Below are 15664 nucleotides of genomic sequence, written 5' to 3' on the forward strand. Positions count from 1 at the left end.
AGAGGAAAGCACAGAGCCAGAGTGTGCTGGAGGAAACTTGTGAGTGAGTCGACTGAACTGGAGAGTGGAGAGAACAAAAGCGACGACATAGTGGCAGGGCAGAGAGATACAGGAGATGGGGTCAGAGGCAAGGAGTGAAATGCAACGTGCGTCATAAATGTTTTAAGTACAAAATTTCATGTGATACTCGAGCATTACATAAGTTGAGTCGTATTTACTGATAGTTCCTTTATGAAAAATAATCATTATAATGATAATTAAGATATTTATTAAGCTTGTAATCTTACAAAAAGAACTCCTACTTATTATAAACATTTATAAAACTTTCATACAGATTATAAGTATAGAAAATGTCTTATTATTATATTATATAATAGATATAAGTCTTTCTCTTCAAATATAATACTATTATAATACTTTTACTCTTTATATATTACTGATAGAGCCTTTATAAGAACATATAAGACTGATTTTTACCTTATAATAGAGTTAAATACAGATAATTACTATATATTCTATATATTAAACATATTGCACTTTATAATAACTATAAGATCATATATAGATTTTGACTTTTTCCTGACGTGCTTATCATACAATTACTTCATATAGTCAGATTGTTTTCCTCACACTAGCAAGTCCAACAACTGCACATTTATTCTGGTTGAAAGGCAGGTACTCACAGTGCTATCAAGCACATTTCCATATAATAGACATGGCACTAATGCTCACAAGCTTGTTGAATTCTTTTGGTGTTCTTAATCTTCATGTACTACAACAAACGGATAAACTCTGAGTTTATGGGTGACTTTATGTCACATTGCAGCATAATACAAATCAAGAGAAGAAATGAGTTTATCTAGGATACATTACAAGAGTTTTACATTACATACAGAGGATTACATATCTATTAAGAAGCGAAGTCCTCTTGACTGAGTTGTATGTATTCGATGAACGCCTCTGGTCTATGCCTAAGGAAGAAAGAGTTCTTCAGCTTGGACCTATGTACTCCAACCGGATCTTACCATGCTGTACCGAGAGAGATGTTCCTCGGTAGATCGCGTTGACGAGGAAGGGTGGATACAGTAGGATTATCTGCTAAAAAAGGTTCAAAGTCTAACTTATAGCACGTAAATAGGTACAAGACACGCGGAAGCTGCATTTGACGATGTCCAAACGCATGGCTATGAGGAGGGACAACTGGCGCAATCCGCGGCGGACGGTTGAACACTGGTGGTGCAGTAACACTCCAGTCATGTACTTTGTATATCTGCCCAGAGACTGCTTTGGTAACTGTAAAGATACGTAAGAAACGTATCTGCAACAAGACAAGTTGGCACATGTACTTAGAATCAGTTCATGAGGACGGATGTCTAGTTTCGCCACGTGATTTTCTGCTCGTTGCTGCAAATAACGCCAAGCTTCGCTAGCAGACGCGATACGAGCAGAGTGCCGAACGTGGACCTCCATTTCTGTACCTGGGTTCAGGGCTACAGGCCAACTTGAATAACGATTCAGAATCATGGGTAGAGAGGATGCAAGACGTGGAAACACACACACCCTTCAACGTCTCCGGGAAGTGCGAAGGGCCAAATTTCATTTGTCTTGTGGAATCCATTGATCCATTGACCATGCGAGCCAGTAACCTCTCTTACGATGCTTAATAAGAGAGAGCCGTCCGTCTCAGGTGTTCCATCAGTAAGGTCATCGAAGACATTTCCCACCTTGACAAAGTGATCGAAACGTGCCTTGTCTGTAAGGCATATGCGTCCATGGTCATGAGGAATATATCCAAAGTCGCCAACGGTAAAAGTGACAGGGGACGAATGTACATTCGTCCCCCAGGCGAAATCATGCGTTCCCGCGCGTATGCTGCGGCTACGCACTGACCGCAAAGAGATTGAGTCCAATTCTTTTTCGAATTCAATGTCCTCTAACAATGCTTCGGAGTGATTTCCTAGTTTCGGCTCTTGGTCACTTCTAGGGAGTAAGGCACGTGCAAGCATCCTGATATGTGTGAGTTTGTCCTGTAGATCAACGATGTCTGTAAGGGTGAGTTAGTTGTTAGACAAAGCATACAATTTAAATGCCAATACCTGATCTATGGGACAGGTGATCATCAGTCAAGGTCTTGCTGCTTGGAAGAATCTGACCAGGGATTCGTTTCTGCATTCATCCCTAAGAAGTTCTATTGTCCTCACCTGCATGGTTGTACTAAGCAGAGACTCCGTTAGAGGATATCCAAAACCCCAAGTAGAGTTAGTTGGCGGTGGGATGCCAACAATTATCTTTCCACATTGTGTATCAGCCTTGTAGCTTGCTTCCTTGAGAATAGTCAGCTAAGAGTATGGCTCGAAATTCGTTAACCTTTACCGCAATAAATTGTTGTGTCTCGCGGTCATCCAGCGAGAGCTGCTTCTGTATATATAAAGCTGCAGACTGGACATACAAAAAGTTGTCCTGACCCGTGAGATTGCGAGATTGTCAGATAAAAGTCACTCACTGAAATGTCTCGATACTGAATCGGGTCAGTTTTGATAGGCACATCTCAAAGAAAGGCTACTCACTATTTTCACTGCAGCGACTGCGCCTTCCGCGATGCTCATTCTTTGAAGAGATCTAAGGAAGTATGCACTTGGATCACGAAGTTTCGCTGAGATAGACGTATGTGAGTTTTCCGCTTGACGGTGATCAGAAATGTCGACCGCGTACTTTGAGAAAGAACGATGAATGGAATTGGAGACTTCTCGTTAGAATATCCCGTTAGTTGCGGTAAATTGGGATGGCTATGTGAATAATTAATGTGATTAGTTAACAAGCGATTGTGGACAAATTACTTACTAAAGATTGCGCAGCGTCTTGATATCATGCAACCATCTCTAAGTAGAACGTCAATAATGCATTTAGGGAACGAATTACTCTAAATCTACCTTCAAGTTGGTTTTTTTGCCCTCGACCTCGTTGTTGTACCTTTTAATCATAACTCGTTTATCTCCAGCACTTGCAATCATCGACTGTCCCCAGAAGGAGTAAGACTCATCAGATTTAAGTTCGGATAATGGAAGAAGATCTTTTTGGTGATATTGTGTGAGCTGGATTGTCTGAGTGTCAACAAAGAACAAAGCTTATGGAAGAGGACAGTTATACTCCGAGTCGCTCGAGCTCATTCAGCTCCTGCTGCAATTGGATTTCTTCAGCGTCACCATCTGACTCTCCGTCCGGGATGTCTTCCGTTACAGCTGTCGAATTGATTGGAAAAATAAGCTCGGTCGAGTGTTTTCTATCTATGCTGGCACTCGGTTTAACATTACAGTCATTCCGGCAAACGTTATCAATAGCCAGTGTCTTGGCGAGCGTATCAGCTAAGATGCTCTCGTCCCGAATCTCTCCAGTTGGACTTTCCACGTAGGTGATGGCCCGACCTGCACTACGCTCTTGTAATATTCCAACAGAATAGTGGATTTCCAAGAGGCTGGCTATCTGCAGGAGTATTAGGTAAAGGAACTGCACAACGAAAGCAAGATATACCTGGAATGACTTCTCTGCTTCATCGAGTAATGCATGGAAGTCACTCAAGGATGCCTCGATCGAGCCTTTATGAAGGAAGCGATTCATCCAATTGACTGCTTTTAATCCCTGCATGAAATCCCGAATGCACACCAAAACCCTGTTTCATAGGTAATATCAGCAACCTAGGACAAGCAATAATTTGATATTGGAGTTCCAACCTTTCAAAATCATGGATATTATTGACAAGGGCTTTGGGTGCAGTATCCCATCTTCCCGCCATGTGAGTATTCAAATCAACCAGAATTTTTGCCGAGCGACGAGCGAGCTTGTAACAGGTAATCTTGTTGTTATCGATTTCTTGCACCGTCTTCAAGATGACAAGAACTACAGATGCGGCCGCGCGAGCAGGAATGCACTGTGCCATGTCTGCTACATTTGCAATAATCGAAGCTATCGAAGTGGCGCCAACCAAGGCATCCGTCGAGTTGACGCGCTTTTTCACTATCTTGAATTTCGACATCTTCGCGTTCCGTCAGAGCCACTAGAAAGGTTTCAGAAGAGAATAGCTGTTTAGCCTTATTGGTGGTGTTGAAGGAGACAAATGGTTTCTCTTTATTTTCTTGCAGAGTGGCATTTTTAAGGCACTGGATCAAGATCATGATTTTCAACGTTTGATAGATCGTTCCTTTGGTTACCTAATTATGCGTGGGAGACAAACAATAGTCAACACCATGTTCCGTTCTTCACATTGAATCACAACTGTAGACATCCTTAAATCTGTAACTGAATGTCCAACCTTAACGAGGAATCCGACAACATAAAGAAGTTTCGCTTGTGGTTTTCCAGTAGTGGAGGATGGATCCATCAGGACATTAACTTCTCTACTGGTAAGCAAAGCACTCGTGCGTGAAGTAAATCTACATCATCGCTCATCTTACAAAATTAGAATCTTCTGGTCTGACTGGTAGAGTTCGTCATGCATTGCAATCCGACGTGGCTGTCTCGTCATGTCCCTTCTCTCTGGCGATTACACTTGACACTATACAAAACTCGCTCGAATCACTTTGCGGCCTGTCCTCTGGACGGTCCAGCGTTCTATCACCGAAGCAGCGCATTTGTGCATATGTAGGACTCCATTATATCATACCGGAGGCAGAGGATGAAAAGTGATTAGTTGCACTCGTGCTCATCATTCGTACCCGTCCTGAGCAGTCACCTGTCTCTTAAGACGCCTTCTACAACACCGTCCATACATCAGTGTTCTGCCACAGGCGGAAAGCATGCTCACACCAATAACATTCTCGGATGCGGAGCTCGAGATATTCAAAGGAACGAATCTATTCGGGGCAATAATAGATAAGCGCAATACATGGAGGGATGAACATAGGCAACTTCTAGATCTCCTAATTGAAAGTGCACCGAACATCGCAAAGAAGTTTAGCTTGTGGGTGATTTACTAATCGTTAAATCTTAGCGCGTCTAATTTGACTCTTTAGGGACATGTATAAGTTGGCCGACACGTACATCTCTTCGCGAGCTTTCCCATCTACTCTTTTGTCTCGTGAACCGTCCCTTGTCGCGTCACCCGAGTCGTACCCCGTGCTTCTTCCAGGGCTTGACCTCTTCAATCATAAACGTGGTCAACCTGTTTCCTGGGGTATTTCACTTGTAGAACGTCCGGTTTCTCCTATCTTAAGCGGTTCCAGCGCATCAAACTCAACAGACGCAGAGTTATGTGTCTCGCTGATCATTAATACTCCGATAGCGGAGGGAGAAGAGGTCTTCAATAATTATGGTCCGAAACCCAACTCATCGCTCATCCTCGGCTACGGTTTCGCTATACCCGATAATCCCGATGACACCATTATACTTAAAATTGGGTCGAACATTGATGGCACTGGAAGCCAAGCAAGCTCTGGACACGAGTTAGGGCGCGAGGCAAACGGCGCCGAGGCTGTCTGGAATGATGTTATGCTGATCGTCGCAGCTGGATACGTAGCGGACGAGAACTTCGAGGCTAGTTTCGATATAGAAAATGATCCGACACTCAGCGTTGAGATAGATATGGAGACAGCGGAAACGTTGTCCGAAATGGTCTCATCTCTACTTGAACGCCTTCCAGTCCTGCCTGTAGAAGGAGCGCCACCGCCATCCGTGCGCAGCGAAGTCGTTTATATGTGGAAATGCTACGTACGGGGACAGAAAGATATCCTCGAGGCGTTTCTCAATTGGTTAGAAAGCAAAGAGCAGGAAACTATTAGAAAGGCCGAAGAGCTCGGGATTAATGTTCTTAGAGAGGACTCAGATGACGAATAGATGCTTCGGATGAACAAACTTTTCATCGAAAAATGCTCTTTAGGTAGGTGTGCTATATTACTACTATTACATTGAACTGCTGAAGAAGCAGTCTATCACCGGGAGCTAGACAATCCGCTTTCGCCGGAACCATCTTCTTAATATCCTTCTATTGGGATGACCGTCTGATATGGAACCGGCCCATTAATGTGCATACTTTCTACTTTGTACGTACCACCCGACTTCAGAGCATGGGCCTTCATATGCTCAACCTCCGCAACGATCATCGCATCCTTTCCTGCACGTGTACGTGGGGTAAAGCGGCGGCGTTTGCTCGTGATCTTCCAATCCTTGATTGCTGACTTGTCAATGCCGTTCTCCTCCAGCGCACGAAGGACGACGAGCTCAGTAAGCGACTAGAAGTGCAGAAGGGTATAAAAAAGAGAGAAGTCAGACTCGCTGATAGGCACCAAATTTTTAGACTGTTCGTTCCGTACATAGTCCTGCGGGTTCTCGCGTGTGAAGCAGAGTGGCTCCTTCAACGTAACCGGAGGATTTGTGATAAACCGGGGGATGCGGAGGTAGTTCTTCGAAGCAGAGTGAGGCTGGAGGAAGTCGGGCGGAATAAATATTTAATGCGTAATAAGTCACCGACAGAAGCTCACCATGAATGGATGGAAGATAATCATATCACCAGCTTTTCCTGTACACTGTAAATGAAATGGTCGTTAAGAAGATTTGTGCATACAAACAATGTGTTATGTCTCGTCTGGGTTGGTCTTACCTCGACAAATTCTTGACATTCATGAATACCGCACACGGTTTGCGCCCCAGTTTCATTAACAGTCCAGCTATCCGCCCCTTCTGGATGTTCATACAACCTAAATTAAAAAAGAGCGGTCAGCCGAACGTTCGTTGCACGAAGATGCGTCGGAACGAAGAACTTCGGTGAGGTCTGCTGACCCCGACTTGTCGGAGGTCCAAGTTGATCGGCGATGAGTAGCACACATACTTACCATTTTACGACGTTCTTTACGCCATCGGGGCAAAGGAACGTACCTCCAGCACGCGGAATGATATCGTTGAAAAGAACAATGACTGTGAGAGCTTGTTCTCCCGAGTCTAAGAAATGTGTGAACCTAAGTAGCCAAGGCTTCAGTGTAAATGTTAAAGAAACCGAGTCCTGTGAAAGTCTCGTACCAATCGCCGTCTCTGTGGGTTGTTCGCTCAAGTTAGTATAGATCCGCAAGCAGGAGAGGAAAGAAGACGGCTTGCATGTGCCAATTACCGAGCAAACGTGGGTCGAGAGACTCCTTCTGATAGTGATGAGAGGTGAGTCAGGCGCACAGCGGAATATCCTTGAATACAGCATAACGCACAGTCTCCCACTCCGGACTTCCAAGGTTACATATCAGACTGTCGCCAAAACTCTCGAATAGAGTAGGGTCAATTCGCTCTTCACCTCCGAGAATCTCGCCTGTGTTAAATGGTTAATAGCCAGGTGATCACTGACAGCTGACGGACAACTCACAGATGGCGGCCCAGCCCCTCGGTGAAAACTCTTTCATCGGCACTTCTCTGTGGCGGGGCATATGGATCTGAGCATTTCACAGCCGAAAGAGGGAGAACTCGTCAGCCCAGTAGCCTTGGTATCTCATGAAATTTGCATACCTTCTCCTTGTCCCATGTCGATTTGTTGTTAGGGTCATAACCCAAGCGAATCCAGACATCATCGGAGAACCGTTTAATATTTTCCGCTGAAATCGCATTTTCAATCTTTATCCAGCCCTTCTCAAGGAAATGCTGACGCATTTCCGGAGTCATCACTTTGTAATCTTTGATGGCCATCGCAGAATAGAAGAAACAGAGTATCAAGATGATGGTTTGCAGAAGAATTCAAAGACGTTGGGCCTGGGACATGCCGCTTACTACCGGCTCGATATGCACACACGGACGGTATAACGTATGATCGTCAAAATCTCGGAAGAGGCTTGCAGTCACAGGAATGCGATCATCTGACCGCGATCGCTGAGTGCACAAATAGAGTAGAAGTACTTCACCAATATGACAGACTCTGAGGAAATTGATTTGGCCGGGAATAGAAACATGATTGCGGGGGCACGTGTATGTAGCACGGGGTACATCTGAAATAGAGAAACAGAATCGGTTGATACATCGTTGCCCTTGCATCTGTATCTGAAGAATCCTTTGAAACGTCGGAGTACGAAGACGGGAAGGCTGATACGGAAGATTGAGCGAGCCGTTTGTGAGATGGGCACGCGGAGAGGCAGCTGATTCGTCGGATTCGTAAAGCCCACACTTGCGGATGAGGGAAGAAACCCACCTCACCACGGACTGAATAGTATAGAACAACCAGAAGTGGAGTCATGTGCACGCTAAGTTATTGGGGAGGAGCCAAAGACTGATGAGCCCCAGTATTTCTGAGGATATGAATGGATAAAGTGTCAAATGACCACGAGAGAAAAGACGCTCAGTGACTTGGCTTGATCTGTAGACGAAAACCTGACAAATGCAGCAACAGATCATGTCAGACATGCAATCTCATCCTGCAAGACTGACGAGATATGAGGTTATGATTGGTTCAGTGGAGAAACGCATTCTCCAGTGGTATGGCGAGGTTCGATGAATTGATTCCGTAATCGCACGTGCTGAATTCATGGTAGCACGTGCGACTTCACAGAGAATCCTCGGACGCACGATCTCTGTGGAACTTCGACTGGACGAGTATTTGGCGGAACTCAGGAAAGTGGGGGACCACCAGGGCATTATCCGCTGCACCTGACTGCTCAAGAAGCGAAATAACCAAAGAGGCGAAAACCTGCTTCTTGTCCGCTAACCACTTCTAGCTTCTCATCCTTATCGCGCCTCCATTCAACAGCCCGCCGACATATTGCGCCCCTAACTGATCTCTGACCTATAGAACCGCAATGAAATTCTTATTCCGGCACACAGGAAAAGGTCAACTTCCCCGTCCGTTGCAAACGCGCTCTTTGTCTTGTGCTCATCCTTCGCGTAGATGCTTGGGTTTTTGACGTGATGCTTCCAAGAAAACGGAAATACTTCCGGCAAGGGCCTGTACCTAACTATCGTCAGCTAATGCGTAAAAAGCTGTGTCACGCAAAGCCGGAGCGATATCACCTTCTGCCGACATCGGAATCCCTATATAAGGTGTCATTTTTCAATAGCACTCCACTCCGTAGCCCACCGTCCCTCCCGTCCCAAGTCCTCTCGGGCCTATTGAACGCCAGACTCTGAATATGTGCCGCTATATTGCGTCAGTGTTACTCCTTATGCAAACGTTGGCAGTCATGCTGACACTCTCTGTCCGAGCAGTGACGGCCGCTCATACCAAAAGTGTGGAGTGCGCCGACCTTGCTAAATACTCGAAGCCCATTGTCCGCTGACTCTGACGGTACTAGCATTTTGTTCGTCTACACGTTGTAGCTATGCTTGACTGTGGCTCACGCCGATGCGAACGGAGCATACAACACCCGCAGTCATGCAAAAGTAAGTCATGTACTAGTGTGCGTCTAACCCGTTTTTGTTCTTCTCTGTGGATGTGGTGCTGATAACTGTCTACACAGCACCTTGGCCCTGAAATTCAGCGGCCGGTTGTAACCTACGATGAATACTGCTGGGCATGCCAGTCTACAGGGCGCGCCGCAGTAGCAAGTAGCACTGCATGAGTGCTAATGATTTTGATAACTCCCTTCGGCGAACTGGATCCTTATCAAAACGACTTCGTTACCCGAGAAGATGACTTTTGGGTATCGCTACTGCTGCGACCGCATGCCGGACTTACGTATGTCCACCTTAGGCATTTCCGCGTCCGCATTTCTACGACAGACAGACTCACCTCGACGAGCATCCTCTTTCACTTGTTTATTCCCCGCCCCGACATTCTGAACTTCTTCCGTATCCATCCGACTTTCAGCTTTCTCTTTACTCGTATCTCGTGTGCTCTCCGTGACGCTTTTTCTCCGCTTATAATGCAATACCCGTCCACTCATCTGTATTATTTTGAATAGTATACATACCATCCTGTAGTCGTAGCTTGATGTAGATTAGGGTTGAGCCCTACTCCATCGTGTTTTGTGCAAGTGCAATGATTATTTGCAAAATTTATTTCCTCAGAAGCAGGTTCTCGGCGGTCCTGAGTTGTGTGGCTTGCTGTAGCGACACGAATGTCTAAAAGCAGCTCTATCTGCGATCATCGATGAGGCAAAGAGAGATGGAAGTCCGAGTCCGACTGCTGCGATTCCGACACTTGGCTTTTGCTTCGCACGTCCGGACCGGTGCGGTACTCGCGAGCCGTTTTTGGCCATTGATCGGAGAAAGAATCAGTCTCATCGTGCCTACCGATGACCAAGATCCACATTTACGAAAGAGACGACACTTACAAGAGCAAGATAAGAATGAATATGACTTATGCAAGTATAGATTCGAGTGAACTTTCTGTTACTCATTCTTTTGAACATCGCTGATGAAGGACCCTCTTAAACTTACATAAATTCCATGAACTATAGATAAGCACATAAACTCAAGCCTGCCTGCATGGTGTGCTGACTCAGAAGGCGGATAATCTTTGTGAGAGAGCCTTGCGTGCTGCAAAGTTCTGAGATCTGGAAGTAGGTCATCAAGGCATATGGAAGCACACAGACCGCGCACGTTCGGCTGCGTAAAAGACCTGGATCAGTGTATGCTCTGTATAAAAAGATGTCTCGGTACCTTATGACCTCATAGATCTGGAACTTTCAATGCGTTCTTCCTTCTCCTTTCGGTGTTCAAACTTTCGCTTTGGCACCAGTGAATGGAAAGTTTAGCCAGCTCTTATCAGAGAGTCTTCTAGTAATTGTATCGGATATGGATATCATTGCCAATTCAAACCTAAGTCTCTGAGTCCGAGGGTGGTAATGCCATTACCTTTGCGGTGCATCACTGCATTGATTATTCGGGCAATATCGGCAAAAGAATATCTTCGACTTCGATATCTTCATAACTGAAGAACAGTCTTCCTTGTATGAGTAGAAGTTATTCCGAATTCAATTTTCTCTTAGAGATAAGAGGTACGTGTTCATGTACGTGTTCCGAATCTCAAGGCGCGGATATGAGTCGAAGTAAGACAAGACCGAGGACATCTAGGTCAGGAATCGATGTGCAGACAACGAGTACGCGCATGCCGTCCTGCTTCTCGCTTCTCAGTGACGCATGCTTCGCACTTTGCCCACGGAATCGGAGAAGGGACGGCACCTCCCGTCTCCGCACGGTTAAACGGAGGAGCAGGTACGTTTAACCACAAGACCTCACCAGCTGGTAGAGTACCACCTGCTACCAGTGTATGTAAATAGAAATCACAAACGTTAAATGAGCACTAGATACAGAAAAACGAACGAACGTGCGTGTAGCTGTGTGGAGTGTGCAGGTAATGCTCAAAGCAATGTACCGTTTCCCCGACTGCTCTCCAGTATGAACAGTCTCTACTTTCTGCAATATTGATTCTATTACTTCCGATGAGAGAAGCAGTAAAACTAGCTGAAGGAAGTAGTGGAGAACGAATTAGAACACACGAGCTCTTCGCACTTAGAACATATGTTTGATATCGAGACAACATTTGGGGAAAGGAAAATACCACGCCAGGACTTCTCGGAACTCGTCTTATCTACCATGTCTTCAACATCTGTTCGTTCAGACTGCTTGCAGTCTAGAAGAAGTAGAATAGCAGATCCTCTGGAAACGTTATTTCCAGTCTAAATAGTTGAGGAATTCAAAGGAAGGCAAAGTTACGTGCGTTGTAAGAATCAAGAGAGTTGTTGATTTGACTGAGTTTGATCTCAGATGACAAAGCGCACTAATCACGTGCCGTTCATGTGATCGTTCAGACCCCATCGTTTAATTTGAGACGCGGCTCAATTCAACGAGGCGGAGCCTTGACTCTGCGTTAAAGGCAACAATGGGTGTCCCAGGACTGTGGGATGTAAGCAGGTTTATTGTCGCATTTTATCTGACTGACAGTAACTTAGATTCTGCGACCGGCGGGAAAGCAACGATCTCTTACGCAACTTGCTGTCCAGGACGGGTTTGAGCGAAATCCAGGCGGACGACGTGGTTTGCGTGTTGGAATCGATGCCAGTATCTGGTTTTATCATGCCACGTATGGTCGTGAGGGAGAAAATCCCGAATTGCGAACCCTCTTCTTCCGATGTGCAAGACTTATGAGCCGACCATTTCTTCCACTCTTCGTCTTTGACGGACCTCGTCGACCGGAACTCAAACGTAAGAAGAAGATAAGCGGGAAGGATCACTGGATGGTCTCTGGTATGCAGGAGATCATTGAAGCTTTTGGATTTGAGTGGTGGTGTGCTCCTGGTGAGGCTGAAGCGGAGCTAGCCTATTTGAATAGGATTGGTGTCATTGACGCAATTATCACGGACGATGTTGATACATTCGTCTTCGGAGCTACTATGATTATGCGAAAGTATGTCTGAGTACCTTATACACGACGAACCATGCTGACTTGTTTGTAGTCCGGGCAAGATGCTTTCAGGAAACACGTCACATCCTATCAAAAACACAGCCGGAAAGGATGACGGCGAGCACACTTATACATACACTTCTTCCGATATTTTAGAACACGCAGAAGTCGGTATTACACGGGGCGGTCTCATACTGATAGCCCTCCTTCGAGGTGGTGACTATGACCCCGAGGGAATTGATGGCTTTGGCGCGAACATCGCCCACGCTCTCGCTAGGTGTGGCTTCGGGGACACACTTGTAGAAGCTGTCCGCGACCTGCCTTCGTCACGGCTTCCAGACTTTCTCGATAATTGGCGCACAGAAATACGAGCAGAACTTCGCTCAAACTCTCGAGGCTTCCTAAATTCCAAGAAAGCGAAACTAGCAAAATCATTACCAGATACATTCCCGAACATCGAAGTTCTTCGGTTGTACACGAATCCAGAGACCTCTGAGCGCAAGAACAAGCGTCCTACATTTCTTTGGGGTCGAGAGCCAGACTTAATGAAGCTTTCTGCTCTCTGCGAGCGTAAGTTCGAATGGGGAGTACGAGAAATTATCGTCAAGCGTTTCCGGACTGTTATGTGGGTACCAATTGTGCTGCGTATCATGCGACGCGCTGTTTTGGATACAGATGCTGCTGGTCCTTCAACCCCAAGCAAGAAAAGGATACAAGCCGACGAGATAGAGCCTCCTGGGACTCCATCGCGGATGATTACAAGGCAATTTTCGTCGCTCGCAGAGGCAGATGAGGACGATTCACAACGCTTAATCGTAGGGATTCGCGGGAAGCGGAAGCACGCATCTACAGATGGTCTATTAGAATACCGTCTTGAAATTGCTCCTGCACAGCTCGTTCGATTAACGGAAGCTGGTGTCCAGGGCCATCGTATTCCACCGAGTCAATACAGAGAAGACTCAGATGAAGATGAGGACATAGATGGCGAAGATGAAGTGCCTCTTGGAGCTAGGCGAAAGAAAGGCGAGCCGAAGAAACTACCGCCAGCGCCAGACAGTCATTTACGTGTATGGATGCCGGCATGTATAGTTGAACGTGTCGAGCCGGCAATGGTTGCCTCCTATGAAGACCGCGTTGCACAAAAAGCACGCGAAAAGAAGAGTAAGGAGGCAAGGAAGGCGGCAAAGCTAGCTAATGGAGTAGATACGATTCCGAAGGCTAAAGGCAAAGCGTCAGCATCGAGTTCAAGGACGAAAGTAGCCACTATAAGGAAAGCTACAGCGCATGAAGAAGAGGAAGAGGAGCTATCAGCAGGAGAGGATTATAGCCACGTGTTTGGTCTTCCCAGTAAAGGAAAAGGCAAGGCTAGCCGTACTGCGAGAACGTGGAGCAGAGTGAAGACTACACCTGTATTCCGCGTTCACGAAGAAGAGGAAGAAGAGGATGAGAGTGAGAATGACGCATTCCCCCCAAAGCCGAATCCGACGGGTAACACAGCCCCACTCTCAGAAGCGACGAATTTCCCTCTCAGCCCGGCCAATCTAAGACTGAAGACTGTTTTCTCGAAGGCAGCGACAGGTTCACATTCGACGCAAGGACACTCTTCTTTGTTGTCATTCGTAGAATCACCAAAAGGCAAGACTATTTTGGACCTGCTTGACGAACATCAGCATACAGAAACGGCGAGATCATCCACAACGTCAGCGCTATCGTCACAAGAAGCTCCCTCCTCTTCTCAACCGGTGCATTCTTTTATACCCGAGCCATTCCCTATGTCATTAAAGGACAGTGACGACGAGGTTAAGAGGTGTGACCTAGACCGTAACGCTCCGACTTCTCGGAAAGGAGGTTCCGGGAAGGGCATTGCACGACATTATTCCAACCTTTCAGACTCGGATGACTTCCTTCTGTCACTTCGCTCAAGCCCGAAGAAGTCACCTCGGAAGAATAAGAACGGATCGCCTCGTGGTATTCTGAGCGTAACCAGCAAGACCAGTTCTTCCAGAGATGTCTTTACTTCCGGGACTTCGATTGGAGCAGACATGCTCAAGAGTGGCACTGAGAATGAAGAGGAGTCTGATGTGGATATCAGGCCGGCATCTCCTTCGCCAGCCCGTAGAATCCCCCCGTCTCCGAATGACGTTAGCATGGAAATACTATACCCATCTCCCATTCCGCCTCGGAAAAAATCAGCCTCTGAACAGGCTGATACACAACCATCCCTCCTAGCGAAACCGGTCGACACAGGAGTCATCGAAATTTCTAGCAGTTCCGAGGACGAGGAGGATATGCCTTCAAGGCTACACTTACCACACAAGCAGCAGCGTCCCGCTAAGCCAACCGAGACGTCTATTAGGAAAGCGGCGATTAGAGTTGACTCATTCTTTTCTGTTGTCAAGCCGAGGACCGCTATTACCCAGAAGGCTACTACTAAGAAGACGCAATCAAAGGCGAACGGTAGCCGAAGACTGCCAAATGATCATGAAGACGAGATCATCGAAATTCTCTAAACTGGCATTGTATATTATTTGCAACAAGGTTTGGGTTATCTGTAGGAAGAATCTTATCAAATGTATCTTTTTATACGAATTTATATCTCGCATACCTTTATCATAACCGTCCATCATCGTTGATCATTGAGCGAGTTGACTAATAAATGCATGTGATAAGTTCTGTCGATCAAGCCGCCTGCCTAAAACGCGTAGCGTGTCAATGCACGTGATGCTGTGAGGTCATTAAAGATGCGTGACTCACAGATGCAAGTCGACACACAGAACCCTCATACTAAACCACCTAGGTCGTCGCGCTCAGCAACCAACTCGACCTTACTCACTCTACTCTTATCTGCCATACGGCCTTCCCCATGCTTAGTAAATTCATCGTCTGGAAGCAAGCTGTCGAAGAATGCCGTCCACGATGACAAACAACCCCAGTGTCCCGCAGAAATCCCTGCGTATTCTATCCCCTCCGCCTAGTGAAACACCTCCGCCTGCTATGTGCCATTCTGACTTTCAGTCTACGCGGAGGGAACCACGTCCGATACTCAAGAACAAGGGGCAGCCCTCGCACATTCCGAACGCCACGGTCATGGAAGACCCGATGGAAAGTGAATCGTATTTCCAAAGTCCCCTGCGGACGATTATTGCGTCCGCCGAAAAAGACAACGACGGAATGATATCGATGCATGATGTAATTGAAGCGTATCTTGTGCTATCCACCCGAATCGAAGCACAGGCTCACAACCTTGAAGATGATGCTCGCCCCGCTGTGGCGGCAGTCCGTAAGCTCCGATCCAGCTTGATATGCGCTGCTATCCGGAGGGACATGGCATACGCTATTTATGCGGGCAGTGAAGTAAATGGCGGA

At 46.4% G+C, this 15664-nt stretch overlaps 3 protein-coding genes across 3 annotated transcripts; 1 reads left to right on the plus strand and 2 right to left on the minus strand.

The window, feature by feature from the left end:
- Positions 1 to 910: 910 nt before the first annotated feature.
- FOMMEDRAFT_153767 (uncharacterized protein) lies at positions 911 to 4030 on the minus strand (the record flags this gene model as incomplete). The annotated part of the gene is made up of 15 exons (XM_007264417.1): positions 911 to 971; positions 1026 to 1293; positions 1347 to 1501; positions 1561 to 2044; positions 2097 to 2148; positions 2202 to 2324; positions 2374 to 2439; positions 2504 to 2518; positions 2568 to 2653; positions 2713 to 2786; positions 2842 to 2879; positions 2931 to 3092; positions 3148 to 3480; positions 3529 to 3667; positions 3729 to 4030. The coding sequence occupies 15 exons, from the start codon at positions 4028 to 4030 to the stop codon at positions 911 to 913; spliced, it is 2358 nt and encodes a 785-aa protein (XP_007264479.1).
- A 709-nt stretch (positions 4031 to 4739) lies between these two features.
- On the minus strand, positions 4740 to 9944 carry FOMMEDRAFT_18472 (uncharacterized protein). Its single transcript, XM_007264418.1, has 12 exons — positions 9411 to 9944; positions 7477 to 9350; positions 7337 to 7403; positions 7185 to 7282; positions 7081 to 7121; positions 7006 to 7017; positions 6822 to 6944; positions 6590 to 6686; positions 6471 to 6515; positions 6303 to 6410; positions 5007 to 6221; positions 4740 to 4954 (listed from the first exon to the last, which is right to left on the minus strand). The coding sequence occupies exons 2-11, from the start codon at positions 7651 to 7653 to the stop codon at positions 5964 to 5966; spliced, it is 1026 nt and encodes a 341-aa protein (XP_007264480.1). The 5' UTR covers positions 7654 to 9350; positions 9411 to 9944; the 3' UTR covers positions 4740 to 4954; positions 5007 to 5963.
- Positions 9945 to 10979: 1035 nt separating this feature from the next.
- Positions 10980 to 14808, plus strand: FOMMEDRAFT_153772 (uncharacterized protein; the record flags this gene model as incomplete). Its single annotated transcript, XM_007264419.1, has 4 exons — positions 10980 to 11162; positions 11771 to 11800; positions 11847 to 12301; positions 12351 to 14808. 4 exons carry the CDS (start codon positions 10980 to 10982, stop codon positions 14806 to 14808), a joined length of 3126 nt encoding a protein of 1041 aa, XP_007264481.1.
- Positions 14809 to 15664: the final 856 nt, after the last annotated feature.

The sequence above is a fragment of the Fomitiporia mediterranea genome (assembly GCF_000271605.1).
Source record: "Fomitiporia mediterranea MF3/22 unplaced genomic scaffold FOMMEscaffold_4, whole genome shotgun sequence".
In the NCBI taxonomy this organism is placed as follows: Eukaryota; Fungi; Basidiomycota; class Agaricomycetes; order Hymenochaetales; family Hymenochaetaceae; genus Fomitiporia; species Fomitiporia mediterranea.

Excerpts from the sequence above, each read along its gene's own strand:
- FOMMEDRAFT_18472 (XM_007264418.1), bottom strand. The coding sequence starts at position 7,653 with ATGGCCATCAAAGATTACAAAGTGATGACTCCGGAAATGCGTCAGCAT. Across the intron at positions 7,122-7,184 it reads GAAGTCCGGAGTGGGAGACT|AAGGAGTCTCTCGACCCACG; the intron begins GTGCGTTATGCT and ends CATCACTATCAG. Across the intron at positions 6,222-6,302 it reads GCGAGAACCCGCAGGACTAT|TCGCTTACTGAGCTCGTCGT; the intron begins GTACGGAACGAA and ends CTGCACTTCTAG.